Here is a 15,838-nt window from a genome sequence, read left to right on the forward strand (position 1 = left end):
AGCCACCCCCCTATGGAAAAATGGCACAATGACTTAACCTTAACCTTTCCAAGCCCTGTTCAACTCCTTGCTCCCTTAGGAGGAAAGCTTACCCTGCATGCAAAAAACTGGGAACTCATTACCCAGGACAAATGGGTTTTGAATATAGTTTCCCGAGGATACAGACTCTACTTCCACACAATACCAACCCCAAATGGTTGGCCAGACCTCCTCCCAAATCAATGGGCGGAGGCCCAACAGCAGGTTTTCTCTCTTTTCAGTATCAGGGCTATTCAACCTGTCCCAGCAGAACAAAGGGGACAAGGTTTTTATTCAAGACTTTTTCTGGTACCCAGAAAAGAAAACTCCTGGCGTCCTATCCTGGACCTCTCTATTCTCAACACCTTTCTGGTTGTTCCAAAATTCAAAATGCTAACTCTTCATCTTCTTGCTATGCTAGCCAAGGATGCCTAGCTGGCAACCCTATACTTAAAGGAAGCTTACCCCGCACATCCCAATAAGAGAATCCTGCAGACAATACCTACGTTTCAGGGCGGGTTCCATGCACTTTCAGTTCTATGCACTTCCCTTTGGCTTATCTACTGCGCCCAGGGTGTTCACAAAGTGTCAAGCTCCAGCCATTGCATTTTGCAGGCAGAGAAATATTCAAATTTACCCATACATGGACGATTGTCTGATTCAGGCAGAAAGCCAGGACTTGCTATTACAATACCTGGCATTTGAAAAGAAACTTCTAACCTCACTGGGGTACACCATCAACAAAAAGAAATCTCATCTAGCACCCTGCCAACAGATTGTATTCCTGGGAGCAAGCTTGTACACAGCTTCCCAGATGGCATTCCTCTCTCCAGAGAAACAAGTTTATTTGACAACCTACTTCAAACTATTGGCCACAAAAACCCAGCTATCTGCAAGGAAAATACTGCAAGCTCTGGGGTTCATGGCCTCTTGCATTCTGCTAATTCCATATGCATATGAGGAAACTCCAATGGTATCTAAAAAGTCTATGGTGTCAGCATTCTCAGGACCTGGAAACAATGATTCCTATCATTCCTTGTCTAAGGACAGAGTTCCTTTGGTGGGCAGAGGCCTGCTACCACAACAGGGGGCTCCCATTCACTCTACCCCCTGCCGCCCAATCCCAGACAACAGATGCATCAGACTATGCATGGGGGGCTCACTTGGCAGTGCAGTGCATTCAGGGCAAATGGAACCCAAGTCAGATGCACCTGCATGTCAATCAAAAGTAAATGTTAGCTGTACAGAATTCCCTGACAGCCTTCAAGGACCACATTCTTCCAGGACAATTATTGGTAAAGACAGACAACACCACTGTTATGTGGTACATAAACAAGCAAGGGGGAACCCAGTTGTACCCTCTCTGCAGACTAGCCATGGCTCTGTGGAACACAGGCTTGAGCTACCAAGTGCACCTACAAGCTCAATTCCTGCCAGGCAAGCTAAATTCACTGGCAGATGTCCTAAGCAGAAATCTCATGGACCCACAGGAGTGGAAACTGGAACCAAAGATATTCAACCTTTTGAGAAACAATTGGAGGAATCCAGAGTTAGACCTAGACCTGCTTGCCTCCCCTCAGAACTACCAATTGGACAAATTCTGCACAAGGACTTCCCACAGTCAGGTTCGGAAAGTGGATGCCCTGTCCTTCACCTGGGAAAGCCTCTCAGTTTATGCCTTCCCCCCTCTGCCTCTCCTCTCGAAAGTTCTGCTAAAGATCAAACAGGACAAGCCAAGAACAATACTGATTGCACCAGACTGGCCACACCAGCACTCGTACCCCCTCTTGCGCAGTATGTCACTGCTGGAACCATGGCACCTGCCTCAGACCCCTTCCCTGCTGTCCCAGCAGGAGGGCCAGATTCTGCACCCTCAGCTTCAAACTCTGAACCTTGCAGCCTGGCTAATTCCTTGAGCTCTCCAATAGCATCCCTCAGTAAGCAGGTGCTAGATGTCATTCTGGAGGCAAGGAGGCCTAGTACTAGAAAATCCTATGTTGAAAAGTGGAAAAGATACTGTTTCCTGGAGCCAGACTCACGAGATGGGCACAACAGTGCCCAGCTTCCCACTTATTCTTCAGTACTTAACAGAGATGCTCCACAATGGCCTTTCCTTCTCATCAATTAAAATTCATGCCTCTGCCAATGTCCTTCATGGATGCATCTGCAGTCATAACAACTGGGTTGTCCTGTCGTCAGGCAGCCCTTCAGTCGGCCGGATTCCAAAGTCCGGGTCCGGCTTCGGCTGATGTCGCACTTCACCCGACGTCATCTCTGTTGGTCTTCGGGTATAAAGGCATCAGCAGACGCCATTTTCCTCAGTCTTTCTTGCCGCGTGGCGCCCGAAGCAGAAGCTGTTCGCAAGTGCCGGTCGGTCGGATCCAGAGATTACTTCTACCGAATACTACTTCAAGACTTCTAAAGCTAAGTACCCGTTGGAGACTCATTCTTGCGTCAGCCGATGTCAGCAACAGTTAAGAATTGTTTAACCTGTGGGAAACAAATACCTCATAAAGATTTCCACTCTTATTGTCTGCCTTGTTTAGGCCCAGCCCACGACGTAGCAGCCTGTCCGGCCTGTGCTTCTTTCAACCGACGAACGCTTAGGCGTCGGTCGGAGTTTGCTGAACAGTTTTTCGGTTCTGATTTTGCGTACATTATGCCGCCGGATCCTCCGACTACCCAATCTGCCAAAACGCAAAGATAAAGACCGACACTTTCGCGGTCCGCGGTTTCGGCTGAAACCATGGTTAAGCAAACGCGAGTGTCTCGGTTTCGCGAAACCGAGAAAACTGATCAAAGTACAGCTGAATCTATCTCTACAACTGAGGCCCCTGCTACCATTCTTGAATCGGCCTCAGAAATTATACCCACTACGGTGGTTGCCACTGACTTATCAGACACCATTCCCTTGGATGTCTCTACCCCAGCACGTGGTGCTGCTAGGCCTCCAGCAGCCATGTCCATTAAGGCCTTCGCCAGGGCTAAAGCAGCCAAGACTACTAAAACAGTGCCTGTTAAACCCCTTCAACCAGGCCCTCCTCTAGTTCTCAAATGCTTACTCTGGCAGAAGATTTAATTTCATTAATTAGAGGATCTCAATCTCACCCAGACAGGGCCTCTCAGCCCCCAGAGAAGAGACCTAGGGCATAGCCCCCTGAGCCAGTGTCATCTGATGATTCAGCCGATGAATCAGACATAACTGACCAGCCAGAGGCTCCTTTCTCTAATTTTGAAGACTCTGATGCTGAAGAATCCATTCCAGCTGCTTCCCCACCAGAAGAATTTTCCTTTGGGGAAACCTTACATGCCATGCGAGCAGTTCCAATGGCAGCAACAGGATTTTTCAGACTCCAGAAAAAGACTTAGGACTTTTCTGCACCTTCCACAACACAGGCCCTTAGCTATACCTCCTGTTCTCTCTGTAGTGGATGATGCTTTCAATGATGTCTGCTCCGCTCCAGATTCTTTACCTCCAGCCCCTGCCAAACCAGACAGATTTTACAGGGTGCCAGACACTCATCACCACCTTTACAAGGCCCCTCTTGCAGACCCGAAACTATATCCCAGGGTCCCAAGGCAGTAGCCGACCATAGCTAAAACCCTATTCCTTCTGAAAGGGAAGCAAGGTCATTAGACAGATGGGGCAAAAAGGTCTACACTTCAGCTACTCTCTCAGCTAGAGCTTTAAACTGTCAGTTTCACATGATACAATACCAAGAGTTTATGCTTGATCAGTTAACTAAAAAGCTAACCACTGATGAATCTCTTGATAAGAAAAATGTATTAGAAATGGTAAATAACATACAACAGGTTAGTAACCATTCCTTAAAATGTGGCTATGATGCACTGGAGGCTTCATTTAGATCAGCCATGACTGGCACAGTGATAAGAAGGCATGCATGGCTAAAGGAGCAAGCTTTACCGGATCATGTTAAAGCAAAGTTACTAGATGCTCCTATGGATAAGACAAGTTTGTTTGGTACACCTGCCCAGCAGGTTATGAAGAAAATGGAAGAAAAGGCAAAATCCGTTCAAACGGTAAAAGATTTCTTGCAGGTTCAACCCCAAGGTTTAGCAGGAACTGGCCTGCCAAAATTGGTCCTTTCCTGACTCCACAAGATCTCAAAAGGGCAGAAACAGACGTTCCAGAGGCAGAAACCAATCCAGAGGAGGTGCCTACAGAGGACGACAGTGGCAAGGTAACAACAGAGGCACAGACACAACCACTGCCACTACATCAACACAACCACAGTGACTTAATCCTAAATCCGCCTACCAGGGAACAAATAGCAGCTCCTCTAGGCGGAAAGTTAACCTTATTTTCAAAAAACTGGCACTATATAACAAAAGACAAGTGGATTTTACAAACCATAGATCAAGGATACCGGTTCCACTTCCACACTTTACCAATCAAAAGAGGAATGCCAAATCTACCTCCAAATCAAAAACCAGAGGCTCTACAACAGATAATGCAGTTAGCAAACATGAGAGCTGTGGAAAAGTGCCAACTGCAGAGCAAGGAAAGGGGTTCTACTCAAGACTATTCCTAGTTCCAAGAAAGGAAAAAAGTTGGAGACCAATTCTCGACCTGTCCGCCTTAAATACATACATCATTGTCCCAAAATTCAAAATGCTGACCCTACAGCAACTTCTTCCCATGCTGGGCAAGGAGTGTTGGCTGGTAACTCTAGATCTCAAGGAGGCATACCTGCACGTCCCCATTCGACCAATCTGCAGAAGATACCTCAGATTTCTTGCAGGATCAGAGCACTATCAATTCTCAGCATTGCCCTTTGGCTTATCTACTGCCCAGAGTATTCACAAAATGCCTGGCATCAGTAATTGCCCATTGCAGACTACAGGGAATACAAATTTACCCATACCTGGACGACTGCCTGCTACAAGGGGACAACAAAAGCAAGCTGACAACAGATTTACAAAGGGTCATTTACTTGCTACAAGCACTGGGATACACAGTCAATCTACAAAAGTCAAGGCTGATACCATCCCAAACAAGGACTTTCTTGGGCTGAATTGGACACAGTAAAACAAATGGCATTCCTGACTGCAGAGAAACAAATAGAACTCCCTCTTTACTTCTTGGCACTAACAAAGCTGAACAAGTTAACAGCAAGAAAAGTACTGCAGGCCTTGGGCTTCATGGCATCATGCATAATCCTGGTCCCACTTGCCAGACTACATATGAGGAAACTACAGTGGTACCTAAAGAATTTATGGTCCCAACACAGTCACAGCCTAGAAACAGAAATCCCACTAATTCCATGCTTAAAACAGGAGTTCCTATGGTGGGCTCAGGCATGCCAGACAAACCCAGGCCTACCTTTTCGCATATGTCAAGCAAGCCAGACCATCACAACAGACGCTTCAGACCTAGGATGGGGGGCCCACATGCTGGACAAATGCCTGCAAGGATTGTGGACACAGGATCAACTTCACCTGCACATCAACCTAAAAGAAATGCTGGCAGTAAAACTGGCAATCCAAAGGTTCAGACCATTTCTCAAAGAGGGCCAGTTGATGATTAGGACAGACAACACCACAGTCATGTGGTACATCAACAAGCAGGGAGGCACTCATTCATACCCCCTATGCAGAATGACTTTGGAGCTGTGGAACCTGGCACTCAGCTACAACATCCAGTTACAGGCAATTTTTGTACCGGGAAAAGAAAATATTCTAGCAGACATATTAAGCAGAACCACATCGGATGCCCACGAATGGAAACTGCACCCGGACATTTTCAAGACCATCTCAAACAAATGGGGAATGCCTCAGATAGATCTATTTGCATCACCTCTCAATCACCAGCTCAAAAAATTCTGCACAAGGACATTACACCCACTGGCATGGAAAGTGGATTCGCTCTCCTTCAGCTGGAAAGGCCTGACAGCATATGCATTCCCACCTCTTCCCTTGATACACAAAGTATTACTAAAAATCAAGGAAGAACGTCCAAGGATAATCCTGATAGCTCCAAACTGGCCAAGACAACACTGGTACCCACTGCTGAGGAGCATGTCTCAGAACAATATGTGGCCAATACCCTGATGCCTTTGATGCTAACTCAGAACAACTACAGCATCATACATCCAAACCTAAAACGCTGCAACTGACTGCATGGAACATCACATAGCAACAGCTAACCCAGAACTTTCCCAAAGAGTTAAAGACATTATTCTTGAAGCACGCAGACCTTCAACAAGAAGGAACTATGCGGGAAAATGGAAAAGGTTTGTCATTTGGAGTACTGAAAGAGGAAAAGATGTGTCAAACATAGATATGCCTAACATTCTAGAGTATCTGGCGAACTTCTTCATTCAGGCTTGTCCTACTCCTCCATCAAGATACATGCATCAGCTATTTCAGCAGAATACAGCTTTGATCCACCTGTTTTTCGCACCCTTTGCTCAGGCAGTTCCTCAGAGGAATCAAGAATGTAAAACCTCCAAGGAAACCACCTTTGCCAGCTTGGGACTTAAACTTTGTGCTAGAAAAGTTGACACTGTCACCCTTTGAACCAGCAGCAACAGCAGACCTACAACACCTGTCATGGAAAACTGCTTTCCTACTGGCAATTACTTCAGCAAGGAGGGTTTCAGAGCTACAGGCCTTAATGGCAGTGCAACCCTTCCTAATCTTCCACCAAGATAGAGTGTCCATGAGGACTAATCCTACATTTATGCCTAAGGTGGTATCCAGAGTGTCTTTAAACCAGGCAATCCACCTACCTACCTTCTTTCCCAACCCACAAAACAAAGGGGAAAGAATACTGCATACCTTGGATGTACATAGACAGCTACGCTACTACTTGGACAGAACAAAAAATAGCAGAAAGACTGACCAACTTTTTGTAGCCTATGCAACAGGAAGGGAAGGAAAAGCTATTTCCAAACAGACAATCTCCAAATGGATAGGAAATTGCATACGATTCTGTTACTCCTTCCATGGAAAACCAATTCCACAGAACATAAGACCTCATTCTACAAGGGCAACAGCCACTTCCACAGCCTTCTTACGAGGAGTGGCAACCAAAGACATTATTGAGGCGGCTACTTGGACCTCCGTGCATACATTTGCCAAGCATTATAACTTACCTCTATATTCCAGATCCCGAGCAGGGTTTGCCACTGCTGTACTGCAAGGGATCCTAAACACACCATAATCTAGTTTTATCCTCCTCCCTAGTTGGCTATGGTATTCTACCCAGTTGTTATGACTGCAGATGCATCCATGAAGGACATAGTACAGTTTTGTACCTACCATAAATGTAGATGTCCGAATTGGATAGCATCTGCAGTCAGGATTACCCTCCCTCCTTCCCCTCTGTGGTACTCCTAGGGTATTTTACCCTCCTAATAGCTAGCTGGTGGGGGGAGTCTTTTATGGTGTATTTGTTTGTATATATGTACATACATGCTTATTTTTGTGTTTACCTCTATCTTTTTGAAAACATTGGCATCTATCCAAATTTTAGCCTCCAAGAGGGCTACTGGCATCTGGGGCAAGAAACACTGAGGAAAATGGCGTCGGCTGATGCCTTTATACCCGAAGACCAACAGAGATGACGTCGGGTGAAGTGCGACATCAGCCGAAGCCGGACCCGGACTTTGGAATCCGGCTGACTGAAGGGCTGCCTGACGACAGGACAACCCAGTTGTTATGACTGCAGATGCTATCCAATTCGGACATCTACATTTATGGTAGGTACAAAACTGTACTTTTCAGCACATTGTAATACTGAACCACCCCTCTTCTCTCACCCCCTGCTAAAGCAATTCCTCATAGGGGCCAAACATTTAAGACCACCCAGGAGAGCCCCTACTCCAGCCTGGGACTTTTAATTTTGTATTGGAAAAGCTCACTCTACCTCCTTTTGAGTCAGCTGCAACTGCAGAGTTGAAATTCCTTTCTTGGAAAACAGCCTTCCTTCTAGCCATCACTTCAGCAAGAAGAGTGTCTGAATTACAGGCCCTCATGGCAGTGGAGCCCGTCATCATCTTCCATGCAGACAGGGTGTCCCTCAGGACCAATCCTTCCTTTATGCCCAAGGTGGTGTCAAGTGTTGCCCTTAATCAGTCCATTCATTTGCCTACTTTTTTCCCTAATCCGCAGAACAAAGGAGAACGAATACTGCACTCTTTGGACATGCACAGACAACTTGGATTTTATTTGGACAGGACTAAGTCTCTCAGAAAATCTGAACAGCTGCTAGTTGGCTTTGCTGCAGGGGCAGAGGGGAAGGCCATTTCAAAGCAAACCATTTCTAAGTGGATAGCCCATTGCATTCATTTCTGCTATAAGCACCATGGAAAACCTACTCCACAGGGGATAAGATCACATTCCACCAGGGCTGCATCTACCTCTACAACCTTTCTTAGAGGTGTCTCTACCTGGGACATCCTAGAAGCTGCTACCTGGAGCTCTGTACATACCCTCACCAAACATTACCACATGCCTATTTTTTCTAAATCCAGAGCTGGTTTTGCCACTGCAGTCATGCAGGTCTTAATAGCAGGTCCTAATGCTCTCTAACTTCCACCTCCCTTCCTTAGCTTTGGGAATCAACCCAAATGTAATGACTGCAACAGTGAAACACGAAGAACATAGTACAGTTGTGTACACTTACCATAAATGTAGATGTTTGAGTGTGTTCACTGTTGCAGTCCTGGTTACCCTCCCTCCAGCCCCCTGACTTCTCTTGGCTATGCTTTTCTTCTTCTTTAGTGTATTCCAGCTTTCTGGTGTATTTGTTTTTTGTTGGAGGTGTAACCTAACATATAATTCCTTCCCATTATGGGGGCACCTGACATCTGGGGCAAGAAAAACTGATGTAATGGCATCGGCTGCATGTTTTATACTCCTGATGACCTGACGTCATGGAAGAAGAGACAGCATCCTACGCAGGGATCCAAGACTTGGATATTCAGGCCGGCTGAGGGCTACCTGCAGGCAGATAACCCTAATGTAATGACTGCAACAGTGAATGCACTCGAACATCTACATTTATGGTATCTACAATTGTACTTTCTCTATTCTCCTAGCAAATATCCAAGTCCTGGGATTCCACTCCTCAAACTATGCTAAACAGTAGCAATGCATCCAAATTTAAACTACTGCTTAAGGAACACCTAACAACTGGCTTTCCTCCTGCACTAACCCAGGCTGATTTATTCTGTCCATCCTTATTCTTATAACCGTAATATATTTTTACATACTATATTCTAAACTTCCTTCTTATCTCGGCTCTCACCTAATTTAACTTCTCTCTACCTACCTCTAATTCATTATTTATTTTATCCACTGTACACCTGTCTCAAGTTTCTTATATGCATCATTTTCCCTTCTTGTACTTCACCTCCATACTGCCTTAGCTTTTGCTGTTTTAGAACAAGTACCACTAACATAGCATCAAACAACAATTTTTTTGCCTTCTGTACCATGTATGCATTTCATATGTTTACCTCATATACCATAATATTCACCTAGAAGTCAGTAATTTCTCTATGATGGCACAAGCTATTTTATGCTAACTTATTTGTCAGATTGCTAGTTAGTAATTTTTTTCACTTCAGACTTCTTTAAGTAAATGCTTTTTATTGGTATTTTTGTTAGACATCATTTGTTTTTGTAAATTAATTGTTTAGCTTACATACTGCATGTATTTCTTGCATTATACTGTAATTTGTTTCTGATATTTGTTTTACAAGAATTGTTGTACAGTAAACTCTCTTTAACAGGCACCCATGGGGATTTGTAGATGCCGGATAACTGTAGTTTCTGGACGATTGAGAGTTACTATTTAAAAAAGGTCTGACTAGTACTGTACCCCATACTATTCATTTGGTTTGACTTGTTCTTGGGTTGGGGAAGAGATGGAATTTACTCCTATCTTCCTTTTTAAAACTCAAAAAACATAAGGTCTCTTTCTTTGGGGGGAAAACAGAAAGCGAAACAGATGAAAATTGTAGTGTATTTCTTCAATATTTTTTTGCTGGTTGCTTTTGAGTTTGGTTAACTGAGAGTTTACTATAATGTGTTTGTGCTATTGTATTGTATTGCATTGTATTGTATGAATTGCCTGTAATGTGTTCTTTATAAAGGAGCTTTTCTCCCTGGGCCTCTTCTGAAAATGGGCCACTGGCCCAGTCGGACATCTCTGTAAACAAATGTAAAATAAATAAGGACATTTTTTTACTTTTTTCACATTTTATTTTCTGTTTGAGCTTAAGCACTACTTATTGGATATCATGGAATTCTTGTTCCATCTTTATGGCTGCGGGGAGGAAATCCCGCCCCAAGATACGCACAGTGTCTAAATTACCTTGATGATGACAAAAACCCTTACAAGTTATTAATTTTTTATCAAATTGAGCAATGTCTGTGAATCAGAATCTGTAGTGGATTTAAATTTCATTTTTATCAAATTGAACAATGTCTGTGAATCTGAATCTCTAGTGGATCTGCCATCCTGGTGTAAAAAAGAAAAATTAATTTGTCAGTCAAGTCTGGCCATCTTTCCTAGTTACTGTGGATAAAACAGTTCTGAAAAAATGGTCTGTGAATAATTTTGTCTGTAAATGTGAAGCTGACTTGTTTAATTGTATCACAACTGGCTTGGGGTATTTCCTGTTATCCAAAAAGCTTGAAGCCATCTATTCCCAGCACTGCTCTCTCTCTTGCTTGTCTTGACATTAATTATAAAATGTAAACAAAAGCTGTGTTGAATACTGGCTCTTCCCTTTTCTAGCTGTTGGAGCTGGGGCATCTCCTTTTTTTATGCTTATCTGAGTTGCCTGCTCTTTTCTTGCCTGTGCCACAATTTGTTCAGAAGATACTGGTATTGAGGGTGCCATGTCTGATCCATTTAGTAGTGATACCAGGGTTGGGGTCCATTTTGATGTCAAATATTACAGTGTTGATTTTAGTAAGTGGTGGTAATGCAAGTGATTAAGGGTATAAGCTGTTAACAAACTGCTTCCTGTAGTCTGTGGTTTATGAGCTGTTAACAAGTTGCTTCCTGTAGTCCATGGTTTGATTCCTTCAGCCACCTTTTGCCTACTGTGAAACTCTGAGCAGTTTGCTTGGCCAAACATGTTCTTCGATAGCTGGAAAAATTGGGCTAAGCTCCTCAGTGGTCTTCTGAACTACATGCCTACTAGTTACCCATGAACCCATATGGTTCAGTGTCATTACTCCTGATGTTTGGCATTTCTTTGATTTCTGTCTTGTTAATACCATTATTGTAGGCACTGATGCTGGTCTCAGTACTGATGCCAAGTTTCAGGTTGTCAGTGCTTATATTGACGCCACTTCTGTCATTATCACTGTTGGTCGCAACTTGCCATAGCCCAAAGTTTTGGGCACCAAGTCTGTTAATGGAGATGGAGCTCTCAGCTTCAGTGTCAGACCAGCAGACAGCCTTGCTATAGTTCGCTTTTGTGCTGTATGTTCCAGCCATAGTGCCTTTTCCTTGTCTACTGGAACAGTCTACTCCTGCAGTATCAACTTTCTAACCTGTCACTCAGCAGCAGGTCAGAGATACAGTCCCTCTAGAGCCCCTCACTGTGGCATCTGAGGAAAATTTTCTTCTCTTCTTCAGACTGTCCCCCTCTGTAGAAGTCCCAGAAAGCCCAGTGTAAGAATAAACAATGACCCCCCCCTCTTGGGTTTTCCATTGCAAAAGTAGATGAGAATTATGACTTCATCTTGGGGAATACCTGGGACAAATGTAATGGGACAGTGGGGTACACTGATCCATTGTCTTCCTGAAGTGGAGTCTGCTGAATACCTGTATGTCTGATCAGTCAGGAATTCTCCTGGATGGTACCGCCTTTATTGACATAATCAAGAATACCACCAATGTGGCTTGAGAAAACCTTGAAGTAATGGTTTCAGTACCTAAAAGAGAGGGTCACATCTTTTGTTCCCTGAGGCACTGGGACTTTTTGTCTAATACTCCCATGTCTGACGCCATTGTACCCTTACAAACTCTGCAAGTCTCCAAAGCCCAGCTCTCCATCATCCAGATAAGGAATCCAGAGTGTTAGACGGGCTAGGGAAGCATATGGACATGTCATCTTTGCTGTGCAGGTGTAGAATTATGTTAGTATTTTGTACTGGCTTGTAAGCATGACATCTGTGATTTGGGGCACCATACAACTGAGGGAATGCCACAATGCTGTAGCCAGGGTAAGGTAAATCGGACACCTGCCCCAGGTTCCAGCTTGTAGGGGCAATGAAGATGAGAGTTTTCAACTTGTTACATAAGCATTCACAGTTACTTAATAGACAGCATTTAAACTGTTAAACTGGCCCTCTTTTTAAATGTAGATAAGTAGCTTGAAAGACCTACCAGTTTACAAGCTGTCTGTAAGTGATCATTTCGGTTTGTAAGCTTTCAAACTTTTTTTATTGTGTACCAAGGGTGGCACCAAATGAGTTTCCTGCTTTTGGTAGCAAATTCTTTTGCCAAGTCCAGACCACAACCTCCTGATACAGACTGTACGGTCAAAGCCTTAGGATCCAATGTTGTCATGAACCAGCATGTACTGTTTGTTTAAAAAATGTTGTTGTCATGAGCTAATTTTTGGCACTTCTCCTTCATGATGATGTGGCCATCTTAATTGTCTCTTTTTGACTGTTCTTCAGCTGTAGCCTTTTGGGAGGACCAGATTATTCGTGTAGTGAGAAGAACTTTTAGTGTCAGACAACAGATATTTACTCGCTGTATTGGTTAATTTCTGAGCGAGTCCTACTAGGTGGGTGTATATTACCTTTTAGGCGTCTTGTGTCTGGGCAGTCCCTCCAGCCAACAGAGATGCTGTTAGGAGTTCTGTGTAAGTTGGGCAAATATACATTTGCATGCACTTAGAAAGTATTGCTTTTTTTTCCTTTTAGTTTTTCTTATACTTGGTTCTCACGTTTTGGATATGTGTTAACTGATAAGACTTACAGGTTAGATTTGCTGTGTGGTCCAGAGCATGATATCATGACATGTACCAGCAGCAGCTGTAAATGCTGAAGAGAAAAAGTAACCATGCTAAAGGTAGTAGGAAGGGAATGTCTTATTCAGACACTCACACAAGAGGATTTTCTCACAGTTCTGTTTACATGGTGAGTACTTAATCTGTTTTGTATTTACTTTTCCTGTAATATTCACAAAAATAGTTTTTTATTTTTTCCCCAAGTATGAGGTAATTGACTTTTTTTTTCACTCAGAAGCAGAAAGAGAATGAGGAGTCAAAAGTTAGTTGCTGTTGTGCCAGTATAAATAAAAACCTTAAGGCAGTCATTCTGAATTCTTCTACTTCATTTTATTTGTGTGTTATTTTTCCCTAAGGCAGACCAGCTTTTGGGAGGATGACTACACATTTTAGTATGTTAAATGCCACTTAACTTTTTTTTTCCAGAATAACTGAGTGAAATAATAGTTGATATAATTTCAAAACTCAATGTAGTAGTTGTCTGTAGTGTATGCTATATAAAGGCGTTCTGTTTTTGTTACTTTAAGCACATTTACCTTTCTGCATTGTGTATCAAGAGAATTTTGTTAGCAAAACTGTGAGAAAAAGTTAATGGTTTATTTGTGCTTTTTTATTTGTTTTTTTCTAGATGGTGAAAGCTATTCAGGTCCTGCGTATCCACTTGTTAGAGTTGGAGAAGGTCAATGAACTCTGTAAAGATTTCTGTAGTCGCTATATTGCTTGTCTTAAAACAAAAATGAACAGTGAGACTTTGTTAAGTGGGGAGCCAGGAAGTCCGTATTCTCCTGTACAGCCTCCTCAGGTAATTTTTTTCAACAGGATACAAGTAAAGTATTCTGAATTAATGTTTCTTTTTTTATATTAAAGGTTTGCATGTATCATATCTCTCAACCTCAGCCCAAGAAATTTGGACAAAGCCTGTCATAATGGGGGTACAAATGCCCAAAAACAGGGACAGATTTTAAGTATTGCTGTTATAATCTTAGAAAGTTGCTAGAATAACAGGGTATATATTAACATGGATTTTCTAAAGGATATGAAGTCTGAAACTCAAATGTACAACATTATTTACTAATTTCATTCCTAAGGTCATCCAAGTCATTTGCTAGAAAACCAAAAATTTTATGAGGAACAGGCTGATATTTTGAGGCAAAAATCTGGACATTCTGCTAAAATCCGGGCATTTGAGAGGTATGGCATGTATGTAATGGGAAATAATGCAGAAACTTGTTAGTTTAATTGCTGGCCTACAGTGCCACTTTTATACAGCCCGAAAAATAGAAGTCCATAGAATCTTGACAGATAAAGACTTTAGTGTAATCATTTTTGTATGCGTTTCATGATATGACTTAACTGTTTGCCTGGTCATAAAGTGATTAAAGTACTCATTTAATTTTCATGAAATACCTCTGAGGTGGAGCAGCTTTCAGTTTTATTATATTAAGCTGGTGGAGGTCATGGGGGCACATCACAGTAGTACAGTTTCATTGGTTATGGTGTAGATTTTGTTATCTTTCAGTTGGTCTGCACCCTTTCATAAAATATAGATTATTTTGTTTTTTTTTCTAGATGCTTCTGTGTGTCCAAGCATCTTTGCTCCATGCCACTGCTTTTCACCCATATCACCAGACGGAAGTGTTTGTGTAAATTTATCACCATTCCCATGAATAGTAATGCCTCATTTTACCCCTTACCTTACTTTTTGCCTGCAAAACTTGCAGTTTCAAGTCCTATAACTGTAAGATGGTAACGCTGAGATCTCAGTGTAAGGGAAGTCCTCTAAAGTACTACAGCGTCAGGCTTCCCATTTTTGCTTTTCAGTGAACGTAGTTACAGAACTCTCCAGTACAGGTCTTGCAATTCTGCCATGAGATTCCCCCCCACACACACAAACACTTCAGCTGTGTTTTTAAACATCTCCTTTTTTGAAAAATGCTGCGTTCCACTTTTTCTTTAATTATTTTTTGAAGATGGATTTTTTGCCCAAGCACTGTAAGATGCTTGTTGAATTGCCTTCAACATGTGTCCTTATAGAGCTGTTTTATCTGGTTCTAGGTTGCCTTAAATGCTTGTGAAATCTGTTAGAAGTGCTGCTATAAAGAATTATAGAGCCTGTTCCCTTTTAACAGGAGGACAGATATGTTCGTCGTGCATACAGCTGCTGTCATTACAGATGGGTTATCCTGCCGTCAGGCGGGTCCTCGGTCGGCTGAATTCCAAAGTCTAGGTCCGGCGTCGGTTGTCGTCGCTTCTTCCCTGACGTCAGTGTGGCAGGGGTATAAAAGAGGCAGCCGACGCCATTTTCTTCAGTCTTTTTTGCCGCGCGGTGCCCGAAGCAGAAGCAGTTCGCAAGTGCCGGTCGGCCAGCTCCTGAGATTTACGAAAGTATTTCAGCCGAAGTCTTCTTTTAAGCTAAGTACCCCGTTGGGGAAACTTTTCTTGCCTCAGACTGATTTCAGACAAAGTTAATAATTGCATTTCTTGTGGGAAGCAAATACCACATAAGGATTTTCACTCTCTCTGTATACCTTGCTTAGGGCCAGACCACGACGTCTCGGCCTGCCGTTTTTGTGCTAGGTTCAACAATCGCACTATTAAGTGCCGGGTGGAGTTCGCCCTTCATTATTTTGGCAAAAACTTTAATTATATCATGTCGTCGGATACTCCGACACCAGTTTTAAGCAAAAGACGCAAAGACAAGGACCGACATCCGAGGTCTGCACCGAGTACTGAGACCACGCTTAGGCCGACTACCGGTTCTCCGGTTCTCAGCAGCCCCTGACTACCGATGAAACTATTTTACTGGTGACTTC

At 43.1% G+C, this 15,838-nt stretch overlaps 1 protein-coding gene across 2 annotated transcripts in view; it reads left to right on the plus strand.

The window, feature by feature from the left end:
- The window catches only part of PKNOX1 (PBX/knotted 1 homeobox 1), a 1,629,974-nt gene that overhangs the window by 357,381 nt on the left and 1,256,755 nt on the right, over positions 1–15,838 (plus strand). For both annotated transcript variants that reach the window (XM_044072234.1, XM_044072235.1), the window contains exon 4: positions 13,654–13,827. In XM_044072234.1, the coding sequence (XP_043928169.1) occupies positions 13,654–13,827 (174 nt within the window). The remainder of the gene's footprint in view (positions 1–13,653; positions 13,828–15,838) is intronic.

Source organism: Protopterus annectens, chromosome 5.part0, assembly GCF_019279795.1.
Source record: "Protopterus annectens isolate FY-2018-M chromosome 5.part0, PAN1.0, whole genome shotgun sequence".
Taxonomy (NCBI): Eukaryota; Metazoa; Chordata; order Ceratodontiformes; family Protopteridae; genus Protopterus; species Protopterus annectens.